Genomic DNA, 15,818 nt, shown 5'->3' on the forward strand with positions numbered 1-15,818 from the left:
TCAGAAGCCAACAATAAAAGGCGATGTTTAACGTTGATGATGATACATAGCTGGTTGCTGTTATAGTTGAACGGCACCCGGCAGCTTGGGGGAAACATGGCGAGACAAGGACGAAAGTAAAGGTGGCGAAAGTCCAACGGGGGCAGGCTAAAGGGGTGGTGGATGGGTCAAACAAACACCGCCTTCAACCCAAGAGAGCGGTGTATGTGTCCCGTAAGATTTGAAAGCCAAACCCTGTTCCTTTTTCCTAAACCTAACCATGTGCTTTTGTTGTTAAAGGAAGAAAAACATCAACCCGCTGTGTTGTACTGACATAGGAAGTTTATTTTGAAAGAGACTTTATATACATGTTAAATTTCCTGTGAAAACAGAAGTGTATTTTGAAAACAGACACTGCATGTTACTGCCAGAACTTGACATGCTGTCCCAGAACGTCAACAACCAACACACCCAGGGTACCTTGCACGTCGTACGTGGACAGTATATGACCAAACGTCGATATGTGACGAGGTCGGAGTGAGAATGTGTTGTGTCATTTATGGCAAGTTCATGTTTCATATCACTAAAACATCCGATATGCTGAAAATATGATGCTGATTCCACCAAGAATTAAAAGTGTATCTCTATTTTTTTTTGTCACACTTTGTGAACACTGAATATGAAGTCAAACACTTTATGGTTTCAGTATAAATACATGTAAACTAAAACACTGCATGACTCTGGACTAGAATACACACAAAGAAACACACATGCACATGCACACGGAGATCTTACTTGAACTTTGCAAGAGTGCAAAACTGAGTGTAGGTCTTGAGGGAACAGGAAACGACTTCCCTCCTCCCCCTTCAATTCTGCCCCCCCTCCCCTGTTCCTCCCCCTCCTCCGCTCCTCTCCTCCTCCCTCCTCCTCCTCCTCCTCCAGCACCACGCTATAGCAGCGAACTAGGCAGGCCAACTTGCAGAGTGCAGCTCAGCCTCGACAGCGGCTGCTTCCTACTGGGGGTCTTCGGAGAGCATCGCACTCCAATGTGCGCTGCTGTGCCCGCTGGATGTTGAAATCGCGCCGTGCGCCTCGCCAGGAGCCACCATGTCCAACCCAACCCACGACCCGTTCTACTCGTCTCCGTTCGGACCCTTCTACAGGAGACACTCGCCCTACATGGTCCAGCCCGAGTATCGGATCTACGAGATGAACAAGCGGCTGCAAGCGCGCACAGAGGTGAGCCGACCGGAGGTAGCTGCTGCACGGTCCCGTTTAGGTTTGCGGTACCGGCGGGAGGGTAGCGGGGCTGTGGAGGTCCGGTGCGGGGAGGAAGGGAAGGGATGTAGAGGGCTGGAGGGAGAGACACAGAGACGGGCTCGGGTCGGTATAAAGGTCTGTCAATCAGGAGGTGTGGATGTGATGCCAAAGTGCCAAACATTCCTGAGGTGAAAGTAAACAGGCTCCGGTGTGTAGACTATACGCTGCAAGAAATATCATCTCATGTCATCTGTTTTAACGGGATAAATATGTGGAGGAGATGATTTCACGTGGCCAATTAAGTTGTTTAAATTCATGACTTGTGGTGGCACCTAGTGTCATGTGAGTTGAGTGATCCACCTGAAGTAACGTTAACAACAATTCAAAATCAGGTGAAACTGCACCGCAGACATGGAATTTAAAGATTATAATTAAGATTTTAACACTCATTCCTTCACTGATATTAACACTTTTCCTGCAGTGTGACATTAATACAGAAAGTTATTTATAACATAACACATTAAGCATGTCTGAGCGACTGTCCAAGTCTAACCAGGCTGCACAGACTGAGGCAAAGTAGCCTTTTCACGTGAATTTAATTAATTTGCATACATTTACATATCACCCCTTTTTTAAATACATATTTGCATATTAAAAAACTGCAACAGCTCAAGACCAGGGAGAGGGTAGAGAGTTTGCCCACTGTGTACTCTTAGGTGTTTGTGGTGTAACAATGTGTCCCATGATTCATCACTGTTTCCGTGGATGAAGTTCTCCCTGTGAAAGTGACCCAGCTGATTGCAAAGTGAGGTGATCGCAGTTGTAATTGCACGAGGAATGAGTTAATTTCATGTCAGTTTGCTGATGCTTCAGCTATAGTTGGTGCGCTCAGCGAACGTGGCGTACACACTGTGTCATTCAGAACTAAACCTTTGGTGATCCCACTGTGAATTATACAGCAGGCATCTGTCTTCAGCATCTGTTCTGTGATCTCAAATGTGTAAATCTGCAGATAAAAAGTTCATCTAACATGTCAAGCTCTCCTCCAGAGGCGTCTTTAGGGGAATAGAAAGCAGCAAAAAGCACTAGAAAGAACATTTTGGCAGCCTAAGTGTCCACTTTGTGAACTGTGAATGTCAGGGATGCAGCTAAGGATTATTTTCATTGTTCCTCAGTTGATTAATTAGTCACTTGATCTATAGATCAGCATAAAATGTCCACATGACCTCTTAGAAATGTCTCGCTTTGTCCGACCCGCAGTCAGAAACCAAAAGATATTCACTTTACTATCACAGCAGAATAAGAAAACTAGAAAATATTAAAAACTAAGAAGCTGGATTCAGTGATTGTTGTCATTTTTACTTAAAAATCGCTTTAAAAAGAATAATTTTTCCAAAAAAATGTGCCAGTTAATTCACCACGAATCAACTGATCAATAATAGTTTTATCTCCAGATATCAAATTCTTTAAATAATGTGACTTGTGGTTGCTGTCGGAGGCTTTAAGGCTGGAATATGATCCCCGCTGAGACACTGACAACTGAGGTGTTTAGGATAAATGCATCATAATGAAATGATTGGATGTGAAATTGTTGCAGTCAATTTATAAATCTGGTTTTAGAGGCACGCAGACTCCGGCTGAGTTACTGCAGCAGCTCGCAGAATGATGCTGACTTTCCTAAAGAGGAACTTGCAACTTTAAGCAGACCAAGGCAATGTTGCTGAGATGCAACGGCCCGGTCTGATGCATTATTCATACGGAGTGGTCCAAGCCCCAGTGGACCTCAACTCCCGTACCACACATGCACCAAGACACCAAGAACAATCACCGCACACACATGCACAAACTCACAAGCATGCACATGCACAGGACAAATGCATGTGTGTATACACAGCACAAATGGATCTCATGATTCGAGCACACAAACACACGTCAGACACACATCAGTTTAAACCATTACCTTCATCTCCTCAGACTAAATTATATAATTGCATAATAATATAATTAGTTTTTTTGTTCCCGTTGGTGTTCATGGCATCTTCTTTCTCCTCCTCATCTTTTTTTCTCCCTGTCTTCAGTGGCAGGAGTGTATAATACGTCTTCTCTTTAGCGATGTGGTTATTGTTTGATTAAAATGCAGGTGGTGAATATAATGAGGAAGAAGTAGTGTCCTATAGCGGGAAATAAATGCATCGAGTTTTTTTGTGATTTGTTTGCGTCCAGATGTGCCATACAGCTCAGTTCAGGCTTTTAACGAAATTATATAGCAATTATCCTCGTGGATGCAAAACTGTAGCCAGCAATTTACACAAACCTATCGCATGTGAGAAAATATTTGAGGAAAAAGGTAAAGAGATGACAGAAATCTGCCTGTAAAGAGCTCCGTATGTGATGTGTAATTGTCTGTTTCACTCTAACTGAAACAGAGATGGACGCTGTGTTTAAAAAATATTGTGTATGCCTCATGAAACAGGCTGTTTACTTCCTGTAAAGCGAGGTTAGCTGCTGCTGGTCCCTTAATGATGATGCCTGCCTGAAGGGGTCATTCTGCCGCTCGGTCCGTCTCCTGTAAGATGAGTTTAACATTCAACTCACATTTAGAAACAAGACCATGTCGGTATCAGCGCGGGGTCAGGGTGATGTTGTTACAGAAAAGGAAGTTTGGAATGTTACAGGAAAAAAAACAACAAAATCTGTATTCTATTAGAAGAAAATAGCTGAATTGTCCTGGTGGATAGTTTCTTGAATATTTCATCAAGCTTTTGCTGCAGCTGTGGCAGATCGACATCCTTCTGTGTTTGATATAAGCGGCTGGCAGTGAACTGATGGAAGTAGCAGTTTGATTAACTCTGTTTAAATATACGACAGTCTTTACTGTTGTGTTTTGTCGACACTGGCTTCATTCTCTCAGACCTCACTGCTGTTTATGTAGAAATAATAACAATAACTGCAAAACCTTTTCCATCAGATATTATTTTTCTGTTCTTGCTCTTATTAAAGTGATGTAGAAATGTATTGAAGTGGTGCAGAAATGAGCTTAAATCATTATAAATGTACCAAAAAAGGAATTATTTCTAGGTTTACATATTATTTTCACTAAGCATTAATAGCTGTTTATTCATGTTTTTGCTAAAGTCATTCACAGACAAAGAAAAGTACAGTATGTTATCCTGCAACAGGCATGGGATTTAAACAGTAGGGTAACTGTCTTCGGAAAATATCACGGTTTCAGGGTACACGGTATAACACAATTATCATTATCAGTTACAGTGACCCTTAAAGGAATTAAGCGAGGCAGTGCCTTATGAAGATCTTTGTTGGATTGAAACGTTGCACAATCAAAATTGCTGGGAGCTTTTAATACAGTGCGTGGATCTCCTGCTTGATTCTTCCCTTAATTTGATGTTTTGATCAGCACCTGTAAAAGTTCTTTGGATATGCGTAGCCTCTGCTCTGCTTGTCACTGCTTGGTTCAGCTTTGTATTTATTGAAACTTGAAACCATTTTGTTAATGGACATATGTTTAAAACGTCTGACAGGCAGACGACGAGAAAAGGAGAGTGGCTTTTTTCAAAAGTACATTTTTATACACCATAGATAAACAAATGTACATGGTATGATAACCATCAATGGTATATCTTAAAACTGGTGTAATGCTGCAGTCCTACTACATAGTGCTGTTGCATATGTATGCAGAGAGATGTATCCCCCTTAGACATCAAGTACAACAAGTGAACATATTTGGGATTTAATAGTGCTACACTGGGTGTGACTTTATACCCGTAGTGACGATAACCGTGTCATTTAAAAATTGAATATTGATATAATGTTAATAATATACATTTGATAATATTGTGTTAATCAGCGCCTCTTAAATCATTTCAGTTTCTTTTTGTTCTGGCTTTGTCTCCTTCCCTCAGCGTCTGGTTGTCTTTTCACTGTCCATTAGGTGTCATTACTCTTTTTGTACACTTTTGTACAGTCATGGTTACAGACTTTCGCCACCTCCTTATACTCGTATTTTGAGTCGAATTAATTTGCCAAAAAAGAGACGAAAAGATTCACAATAAAGTTAGAGATTAATTTGACTGATAGCTTTTTGTTTTTTTTCAAATTTTCTATAGATATCACGATAATGAAGCTCAGAACATGACATTTCAGAAAACACAACGACATTTCACAAAATATTTCACAAAACATGATGAAATTTCACAAAACATAGCATTGTGGAAAAAATGACAATATTTTGGAAAACAGCAACGTTGCGTAAAAAACATTTCTGAAAACAATATTTCACAAAACAAATTTCTCGAAACACAACTTTACAGAAAACACTACACTATTTCACAAAACGCAGCGACATTTTAGAAAACACAACAACAGTTCACAAAACCTGTCATTTCAGAAAACAACATCCAGAAATACTTGAAATAGTGTAGTGTATAACATGTTGTGTTTTCTGAAATGATGTGTTTTGACCCTCAAGGCTACCACACTGTACAGTCCTAGAGCTGCATATAAAGAACTGTCCACACCAACAACAATGAAAACACATTGTATTTAACATCAGCTTGTTTGACAGCTGACCCAGAAATAATGCATCATATTCTGAAACATGTCATCAGTTTGAAATCATGTTCATAATCGCTTCTGTGTGTCAAGGTGATAAAACAACATGAAGTATGTTTTGGACGTGTCATTATGAGCAGGGGCTTTTATTGTTGTTAAAGACTGTACATTAAACATACAACATGTGAGACAGAGGGTGTGTTAAACCGATCCAAAGAATATATAATAGTGGATTCTTGTGTTGGATTTTAGTGTGGAGACACATATTAAAGCTTTTCTTTGACTGCAGTTTGTTGCTTTATTTTGTTGATCCAGTCAAAATGATTTCAAGCTTTGCGAAAAGCAGTCTTGTCAGAATTATCACCCAAGTAAAGATGCTTAACATCGTGAAAGGACTGCCATTGTTAGGGATAAGAATGGCTCCGAGCGTACTTAACATCGTGCTTGCTGGCAGGCCGTCGAAGCAGAATGACTCACTATAGTTTGCATTCCCGTCGCTCTGAGTAGTTTTTAAACGGGGGAACTGACTAAGCCTCAGTATGACACCACCTTTTTAGAAAAGTGTTGAAGGAGTCGACTGAAGTCAGTCTTCTGTTAGAAATTCTTCCATTTGTCTTATTCATGAGTGTGCTTTTGAATTTGCTTGGCTGGTGGTGCAACTGCTGCTCACACTGGCAGGCGCAGGACTCAAGGACTTGACACTTGGAGGAGACTTACTTACCCCCAGAGGAAGCTATAGTCTGAACGCGTATAAGTGACATCCATAGGCTTTATGCAGTGAATCCTCTGGGAGTGAAATAACAGGTAGGAAGAATTAGACAGAGACATGTTATTCTCTTTTTATTATTTTGATTTAATATCTTGTACTTTCACAGTATTGTGGCACGGACTCGAACTTTGAGTGGACAGTGTTTACAGCATCTTCTGAAACATTTTAAAAGCCGACGAAATGAACTGTACCAGGAAAAATCCATCCGCAGATGCTCTTGTGCCATTATAGACAGTTAAGACTCAATTTTGGTGATGTTTGGTGCATTAGTGATGTTCTTTTACGGTGTTTTATTGTTTAGTTTCAGGTGTACACATTCTCTCATCTATATGTCTGTTTCCCATAACCTGCCAGAAAGAGGAAGACATGAGGTGTTTGCTTTGAGCTGTGAGGTGTAGGTGGATGTGAAGAGAGCTGCAGCAGGTTATTTTCATTATCCATTAATCTCTAGTTTCTCAAACGACTTTCCCAATTAATAGATCAATGGGTTAGCCAATAAAATCTAATTTTAGACATTAGTGAAAAATATTCATCCCAGTTTTGTGCGTCCAAGGTGTTTTCTTCTGATGTCTTGTTTCTCTGACCAACAGTCCAAAACTATTCAGTGAACAATGGTAGAAAACAGAGATGTAAATTGTAAATCCTCACATTGGAGAAGCTGCAACCAAAGAATGGTTAGAGCTTTGTGGTCAATTACATGAATGATTAATTGATTATCAAAGTAGTGGACTAATCTAATAATCCAACACGTCCTCGTTCGCAAACAACAGAATAGGTCGTTTGGCAACGACTCCCAAAAAGACATACATGACCAACCCAGTCTCACTCCGAAGTCGTTGAAATCAAAAGAAGCCATCCTTTAACATTTGCATGATATGTGGCCGGTTGCCGTTATAGTTTAATGGTGTCAGGGGGACACGCAGTGGAACAAGAATGAAAGTTAAGATGGCCAAAATCCAAGAAGGGTGGGTTGGATGGGTGGTGGATGAGTCCAACAAACACTGAGTCTCACTTGGGAGAGTGGTGTTCGTGTTACGTAAGATTTTAAAGCCAAACCTGTTCTTTTTTCCAAAACCCAACCACATGCGTTAATAGTTGGAGGAAAAGAAAAACTATGTAGTGGGTTTATTTTGAAAGCAAATGGTAAATTTCCAGTGAAAACGGAATGTATTTTGAAAGAAGACAATGCATGTAACAGGCAGAACTTGACACTGCATCCCAGAATGTCAACAACGGGTACTTTTCACATCGTATCATGACCAAACGTCGATATGTGACGAGGTCAGAGTGAGAATGTGTTTACATGACCGTTGGAGAGTGCCAGCGACAGGTGCACATGCTCACATTTTCATTGGTTAGGTTTAGGAAAAGATCATGTTTTGGTTTTTAAAAAAAGTATGTTCGTAACGTAACTTAAAGGTCCAGTGTGTAGGATTAAGTGGCATCTTGCAGTGAGGAGGCAGAACTGAAACTTCTCCAGTGTGCAAAGCATGGAGGAGAACTACAGAAAACACGAGGACACCTATGGCCTTATCAGGAGCCAGTGTTTGGTTTGCCCATTCTTGGCTACAAGAAACAACATGGCAGACCCTGTGGAAGGAGACCCACTCCATATGTAGATACAAATAGCTCATTTTAAAGTTACAAAAACACAGTTATTCTTATTTTCAGGTGATTATAAAGTAATGAAAACATATTTATTAGTAGAGAGTATGAGTAAGTACATGGGGTATACCCACCTCTTTTTCTGTCCGTTTTCAGTATACCCATTTATCAGCCCAAAAGCCATTAGAATATATAGGAGAGTATACCCACTTCCCCCTTGGTAACCTACCCATCTACCTGATAGTACACCCACCGCATCAACCTCCGCTATGCCACTGGTAATTATGAATGTTACATTCTCTTTCTGCCCACACAATGGACCTTAAAAGTATGTTTAAAAATTAATTTATGTATGTAAGTTAAAATAAGTCAGTGTTCATTCTTGGTTTCACACATAATACAAACAGCTGTCTCCTGGGTGAAAGTCTTGTGTGTGTTTGACTTTGGTCCAGGAACTCTGCTTAGCCTTGCAGTAATGTTTTTTAAGTGGACACTTTCCCGATTATCGTTACATCTGTAAAATGTCTAAAAAAATACAGAAATTTTTCATGATCGCAGTTTCCTAAAGCCCAAAGTGACGTCCTTAAATCACTTGTCATGTCAACAAACAAACACTCCAGAATTAATCAAATTTTTATTTTCAGTTTTGGCTTACAACGACTATGAAAAGAAGATAATCGAGATAAAATGATTACTGTGCAGCATTCAGTCTTACAACAATTCTCTTGTTTTGTCTTGTGTTAAAAGTCCAGTGCACCTCTTTCCTTTACAGCGCTGTGTTTTCACTGCTCCCTAAAAGCCCAAACTCACTCTCAGCCAGGCTGTGCCATGTCTACCTCACCTCCAGCCTTTTTTAGCTGAATGAATTAAATATATATGTGTTCGAAGTTCAAGAAAATCCACTAATAAAATATATTTTTTTAAGTTAATGAAATGCATAATGTTTCCAAAGTCTATAAGTGGTAAATAATCGAGATCTCATTTGACCAAAATAACCATAATTCTGAGTCCAGCAGCTCCAACATAAAGTGAAGAAAAGCAGCACATCTTCACTACTGAGAGGAATTGTTTGGTATTTTTCAAATGAAATATGATTAATAGTTGTGTTTTCTTTTAATCCATTAATCAACTAATTGTCTCAGCTTTACCACAGTGATGATGATGTATGATAAACTGAAAAAAAGATGATGATTTATCTGATTTAACACTCAGTTTTCACAGTGGATGGACATGTCTGACATGATCTCATGCTGTTTGAGGCTTGTTAACAAATGGTCTTATTTTTAGTTGAAACTCTTTAAAACACACTGAAGGTTTGTTTTCTGCTTCTTCTCAGTAACAGCCTTCTCACCTGCCGTGCACCTTAGAAGCTCACATGAAAATAAAAGGAATAAAACCCTAACGACACAACAAGTACTGTGTGCTTGCCTGGGATCAGCGCTCACCTTTGAACTGATAACTGTGCTGCAGCTTAAACAGTCCTGCTCCTGTGATGACTCGGGGTCTGTTTCTATCCCAACCTTATTACCTGCTCCATTCATACTTATTACCTGCCTGGCTGTATTTCTGCAGCGCGCTGACTGCTATCCCATTACCTTCATTTTACACAATGTGAACCCGCTGTGACCTGGCAATCTAAACAGGCTTTGATGTGGATTTGATGCCATGCATACGGTGTGACCACATTGTTTCTGTGCTGTCACTCTGGGGGCACTGGCCCCGCCGTACGGAGGCAGCTGCGGTGATTTGTGGGGGAATTTGACACTTAAGCGTATGCAAATGAGGCGGCGGATTAACATTCAGAGGAGGAGCTTGGTCGACCTCAGCCGGTGTAAGGCCATTAGCATAGAAGACATTAATATTCAGCAGAAGAGAGCGGGGACACAGAATAACACTGTAAGTAAAACTACAACACAGAGGGTGAAACAGAAGGAAAACAAAAGCATTTTAATGGAGGCGCCATAATAATACCCACAGGGCTGCGTTCAGGAACCTCTGCTGCTGCTGCTGCTGCTGACAGTGGGTCTAATGGTCACACTCTCCCTCAGTGGATAGACGTGCAATCAGTAACAGTGATTGGCAGGCCATTCATTGGATTCTTGTGTCTATTGCACATAGTTAGTCTCATTCTCATTATTCAAATGGGCCCACAGACCTGACTCGTTGGCTTGACTGTGGAACTGGAGGAACTGGAGTGTTCATTATGGCAAAATCCCTTGTTCCTGTCAGGGGCAAAGTGGATCTGTTCCCATCAGCACGACGTGTCAGATTGACATGAATAGGCTTATGATGTAGAGGTCAAGTTGGCACTGAGCTGTAAGGTTCACAGAGGGATTAAAGATGAGCCACCGAGACGCACAAAGGAAGTTTTTAGTTCTCAAGATGTTAAAACGGCGAACAATCATTCTGATCATTGATTAGCTGAAGATTAATTTCTCAATTAATGTCTGGTTTGTAAAGTGCGGAAGAGTTTTAGGGCCAAGCATAAGTTAAAATAGCAGAAAAGATGGATTTTTTTATTTTGCATTTTAAAAAAATGAAGTCAAAAATGTTGAACTAGCAGTATTAGTCCCAGACATAAGTAAAATAAATCAGAGGAGGAAGATTTTATGTCCTTTTTTTCCCCTTCTTTTTTGCATGTTGAGAATAGAGTTGAAGTTTAAGTATTAGTGCCAGACATAAATCCGAGGAGAAAGTTGGGTTTCAAAATGTTGAGAATAAAGTCAAACTAGTAGTATTTGTGCCAGGAATAAAAAGATAGAAATTTGTTTATTTATTTATTTATTTTGCATGTCGAGAATGTTGAAATGCAGAAAAGTTTTAGTATTAGTGCCAGACAAAAGTAAAAAATAAATCACAGGAGAAAGTTTGCTTTTTTCGCATTTTGCATTTTGAAAATGATGTCAAAATGTTGAGAATAAAGTCGATCCAGCAGTATTAGTGCCAGGAATAGAAATAAATAAATAAATCAGAGAAGAAAGGTTTTTTGTTTGTTTGTTTGTTTTTCTTTATTTTGAAAATGAAGAAAAATGTTGAGAAGAAAATTGAACTTTCAGTATTAGTGCCAGGTATATGTGAAAATAAATCAGAGGGGGATTTTCTTTTATTTATTTATTTTGCATGTTGAGAATGAAGTTGAAATGTTGAAAAGTTTTAGTATTAGCACCAGACAAAAGTTAAAATAAATCACAGAAGATAGTAGTTTTTTTTTTTTTTTTCAATAAAGTCAAAATGTTGAGAGTAAAGTTGAGCTTTCAGTCGTAGTGCCAGGTATATGTGAAAATATACTACCTCCTCTAGTCTATCAAATTGTGTCTTGTGATACAACATATCCTCTGTGCACTGCATGTAACCACTGATACCCCTGCATCTGTCCACTATCAGCTTTTTCAGTTCGCTTGGACTTGGCAAAGTTTGTTGTTTCTCCTTCTGAACAGACACGTTTTAGGCACAATCTCTTTGAAGTCCTAATACTTATGACCACACTGTGTTTATGTGCTTGAAGAGAAATTACTATAAATGATTCTGAAGTATAATTTCTCTAATTGATCTACACAAGCCATTTTGTAGAGGTAGCCATCTGCACTAAGGCAACCGCTGAGGCTGAAAAATGAAGCCGACGCGAAAGTGCCAAAAAATTGCAGTTCTTTGAATGGCGACTTGAGGCTGGCTCCAAAACAGTGTTAATGCCTATAGATCTCATGTTAAAATGCCAAACTTTACAGCAGATATAAGCATGTTTATAGTCCAGTTTGGTCTCCATAGCTAATTTCAACATTCATAACAACTGTACAGGAGGTGAATTTTCATATAACTCCCCTGTTTACGTTTTATTAATTCCTAAAGTTACGCATATTTAAGGGTGGGGCCGCTTGAGTGACAGGCTTCTCTGTGAGACGTCCTCCACAGCTCCAACCTCCCATCCAAATGGGGTCACTTTTGGCCCAAAAACATGACCAAAATGCCAAACTCGAGGCTTCAAATGGCAGTACAAACACCATGGGTGACATGGTAGCAACGTCCATTATTTATACAGTCTATGGCTAACACTAGTAGTTTGATTTAAACTTAAAAAATCTGCCTCCTCTCTTTTTTCCTCATGCCTATCCCTAATAGTCTCATATAATAAACCATTAAAAATTGCTAAAAGTGTCCATCACAATTTCTCAGATTGTCTTCAAATTGTGTATTTCCCACCACCAACAGACCAGACCCAAGAGATTTCAGTCTATTATCATATAAGACAAAGAAAAGCAGCAACCCTCATACTGGGAAGCTTTACTTTTGCCCAAAATCGCATTTAAACAATGAAATATTAAAACTGTTGCTTATTAATTGATGATTGATTAATCCATTAAACTGACTAATTGTTTCAGCGCCACAAGACATCCATCTGAGCAACTATTTTCCATCCACATTCAATATCCTAAACAAGACCCAAAATTTCCTGTTAAAGGGATAGTGCACCCAAAAATGAAAATTCAGCCATTATCTACTCACCCATATGCCAAGGGAGGCTCAGGTGAAGTTTTAGAGTCCTCACATCCCTTGTGGAGATCCAAGGGGAGAGGGGGTAGCAACACAACTCCACCTAATGCAAGCTGACGGCGCCCCAGATTAAATCGTCCAAAAACACATAATTGAAACCACAAAATATCTCCATACTGCTCGTACGTAGTGATCCAAGTGTCCTGAAGCCATGACATAAAAAGTTGTTTGGAAAAACGTCATTTGAACTTAGCCTCATTGTAGCCTGTAGCTCTAACTGTCTCCCTGTAGACCGAGATCATGTGACATGGGCACTGCGTTCATGTGTGTTCACGTGCTTTCGCTGGTCTCGCGCGCACACGTGAGCACAGTGTACAGAGAGGCAGTCAGAGCTACAGGCTACAATGAGGCTAAAAACAGAGTTGAAATGACGTTTTTCCAAACAACTTTTTATGTTAGGGCTTCAGGACACTTGGATCACTACGGACGAGCAGTATGGAGATATTCAGGACACTTGGATCACTACGGACGAGCAGTATGGAGATATGCTGTGGTTTCAATTATGTGTTTTTGGACGTTTGAATCTGGGGCACCCAGCCTCCATTAGGTGGAGTTGTGTTGCTACCTCCTCTCCCCTTGGATCTACGCAAGTGTTGTGAGGACTCTAAAACTTCACCTGAGCCTCCCTCGGCATATGGGTGAGTAGATAATGGCTGAATTTTCATTTTTGGGTGCACTATCCCTTTGAGATTTATTTATTTGATCAGCTCAAATCTCAAACACAGGATGCAGAAGTTTATTGTTTATTTTACTAGATCACATTAGCGTCTGCTATAGCAGTTGCTAATCTTCCTGCTTGCGTTCACACATTAAACGACGTCCAAATAACGTAAATACGACTGTGACAGCAAAATAAAGCTAATACAACACAAGCAAGTCAATTACGACACAGAGCGATCAGTGATATCAATAAATGATTCAAATGACCTCAGTTTATATGAATAAGATAAATCCAACGAGTGTGACAAACAAATGCAAACTAATGACAGTGAATTATTATAACAATATATAAGATATATTAAGATGTTGATGCTGTAGTTTTCCTTTAATAACAACATCCGAACTAGAGCTAAAAAAGATTAGTCGATTAATAAATGTTGCTGCTTATTGTCTTTTTTAAAAAAAATAAAATGCATAAAACAAAACTTCCAGTGAAGTGAGAAGCATTTAAACATTTATCACCAGCATCCTAAGATGTGTAAATACTTGTGTAAAACACAGACATTTTTTACAGTGTGCGTGTGTGAAACTGGCGGAGAGTAATTACCAGAAAGGTGTTGAACATCACGGTGCCCTTATCTGAACCATTACTGTTGGATTTATCTACCATCAGGGAACCACTGCAGGTATCACTGAAAAGGCTTCTCATGTGTCACGACTGAGTTTTTAGCTGCGACCAGCGGCTCTGCAGCCCGCTCTGTCGGCTGGTCGAGCCACAAAAATTTCCACACCCTTTGAGGGCCACAGTTTTTGCATTAGGAGGCTGAAATTTGGCACGGAGGTCAAATGTGTGTGTGTGTGTGTGTGTGTGTGTGTGAAGATGTGTGATTGTGCTCATGACAAATGGCTTAAAGGGGGGATCCGTGTACATATGTGGTTGCAGCTGTTGCAAATTTGTACCTTTTTAATGATGAACAAAAGGCTTTAAAATCAGTTAATCAGTCATTAAAAACATGTTGAGTATATTGTAGGTGTGGTCAAGCTGAGTGTGTTTTTCTATTGTAGATGTTAAAGCTTGTTTCCTGTTAAAAGCAGTCGGAGTGACACTGAAAATCTTCACAGCTAATTCATTAATTAGTGGATGAGATGTAAGTATTGATCGGACAGCGCTGATTTTAACAGCACCCATTAAATTATCAAATACATTTAAATCAAAGATCATTTATGCTCCTTCCTTTTCACCAAACAACAAAACAAGCAAAACAATGGAGTCCTAAATTAGTCTATAGCATTTGTTGTTTACTTTGCCTGGACGGACTAAACAGCATTATTTATTTCTCTATCAGCCCAGTCTCTGATATGTGTTGTTATTATGATTCACAGACTTATTGACAATGAACAGACATCTGCTTTTGTGGACCCCGTAAAACATCGCTCGGAGCTCCTACATTAAAAACAAAAACATTTTATATTTTCATAATGCTGCCAGTCAGTGAAAGGACTGAATCACATTAGCTTCTGCTTCCTTTAGTTAACTCCCTGCGTGCATCCACCCTCACTAAATTAAAGAATTATGCTGCTGGAAGGTGAGCGGACAGGCTGATAGTTTTTTAAAAGAGGAAGAGGAAAAAGTAACCTTATCCTCAGATAACTGTGGTCATTACTGTTAACTAAGCTGAATGCTTTTTGCCTGTTTGTTATTTCATTCCTTATGAAGCTGCTGAAGTCACTGAATAGAGACAGAAAGGACACAACACAGTTTGAAGGAAATTCAGTTTGGGAATCCTGCACAGATTGACATCCAATTCACAAACACAGTTAAACTATATCCAGTCTTATTCCAAGTTATAGGTGACACTAATGCATGTGACCTTACACAGTCCACAATTACTAATATTAAGATACATTTATTAATCACCAAAGGGGAAACAGGTTTGACTGCCCATGCACAGAGGTGAATAAAAGAGACACAAGTCAGACCTGGAAAGACATACTGTTACACAAACAGTAATGCAGGGGTTTAAAATTCTGCTTAGAATCAACGCTATACCTACGGTGTAGGCTTTGCGTTGATGTAGAGTCTACACTGTACCCAATGCCATAGCCTGACGTGCACCTTGCCAGAAATGTAACTACAGGTCACGGTGAGGCAGATCTCCTGTCTATTTCTGTAAGCTGAAACCATTTCAGTGGAAACAAAACTAATATTTACTTTAATTTCACAGATAAGAAACAATAAATTGTGAAGACAGTAAAGCCTCCACAAAAATAGCATTTTAAGTCTTTTGTGTGATTTACCTGGCTTCATATGAGCAGAGGAAATCTGCGCTTGTTGCTAGGCTAATTTATACAATGCAAAATGCCATAGGCTTGTGCTAATAACGTTAGCACGTTGTATTTGTTTATACAACGTGTTTAGTATAAGACA

The 15,818-nt window shown here is 39.6% G+C and overlaps 1 protein-coding gene across 5 annotated transcripts in view; it reads left to right on the plus strand.

Annotated features, from left to right (window-relative positions):
* The first annotated feature begins 936 nt into the window (after positions 1-936).
* Positions 937-15,818, plus strand: part of ldb2a (LIM domain binding 2a) — a 130,091-nt gene continuing 115,209 nt past the window's right edge. For all 5 annotated transcript variants that reach the window (XM_050042862.1, XM_050042863.1, XM_050042859.1 and 2 more), the window contains exon 1: positions 937-1,218. In XM_050042862.1, coding sequence (XP_049898819.1) covers positions 1,087-1,218 — 132 coding nt within the window. In that variant the 5' untranslated portion in view covers positions 937-1,086. The remainder of the gene's footprint in view (positions 1,219-15,818) is intronic.

Source organism: Epinephelus moara, chromosome 4, assembly GCF_006386435.1.
Source record: "Epinephelus moara isolate mb chromosome 4, YSFRI_EMoa_1.0, whole genome shotgun sequence".
In the NCBI taxonomy this organism is placed as follows: domain Eukaryota; kingdom Metazoa; phylum Chordata; class Actinopteri; order Perciformes; family Serranidae; genus Epinephelus; species Epinephelus moara.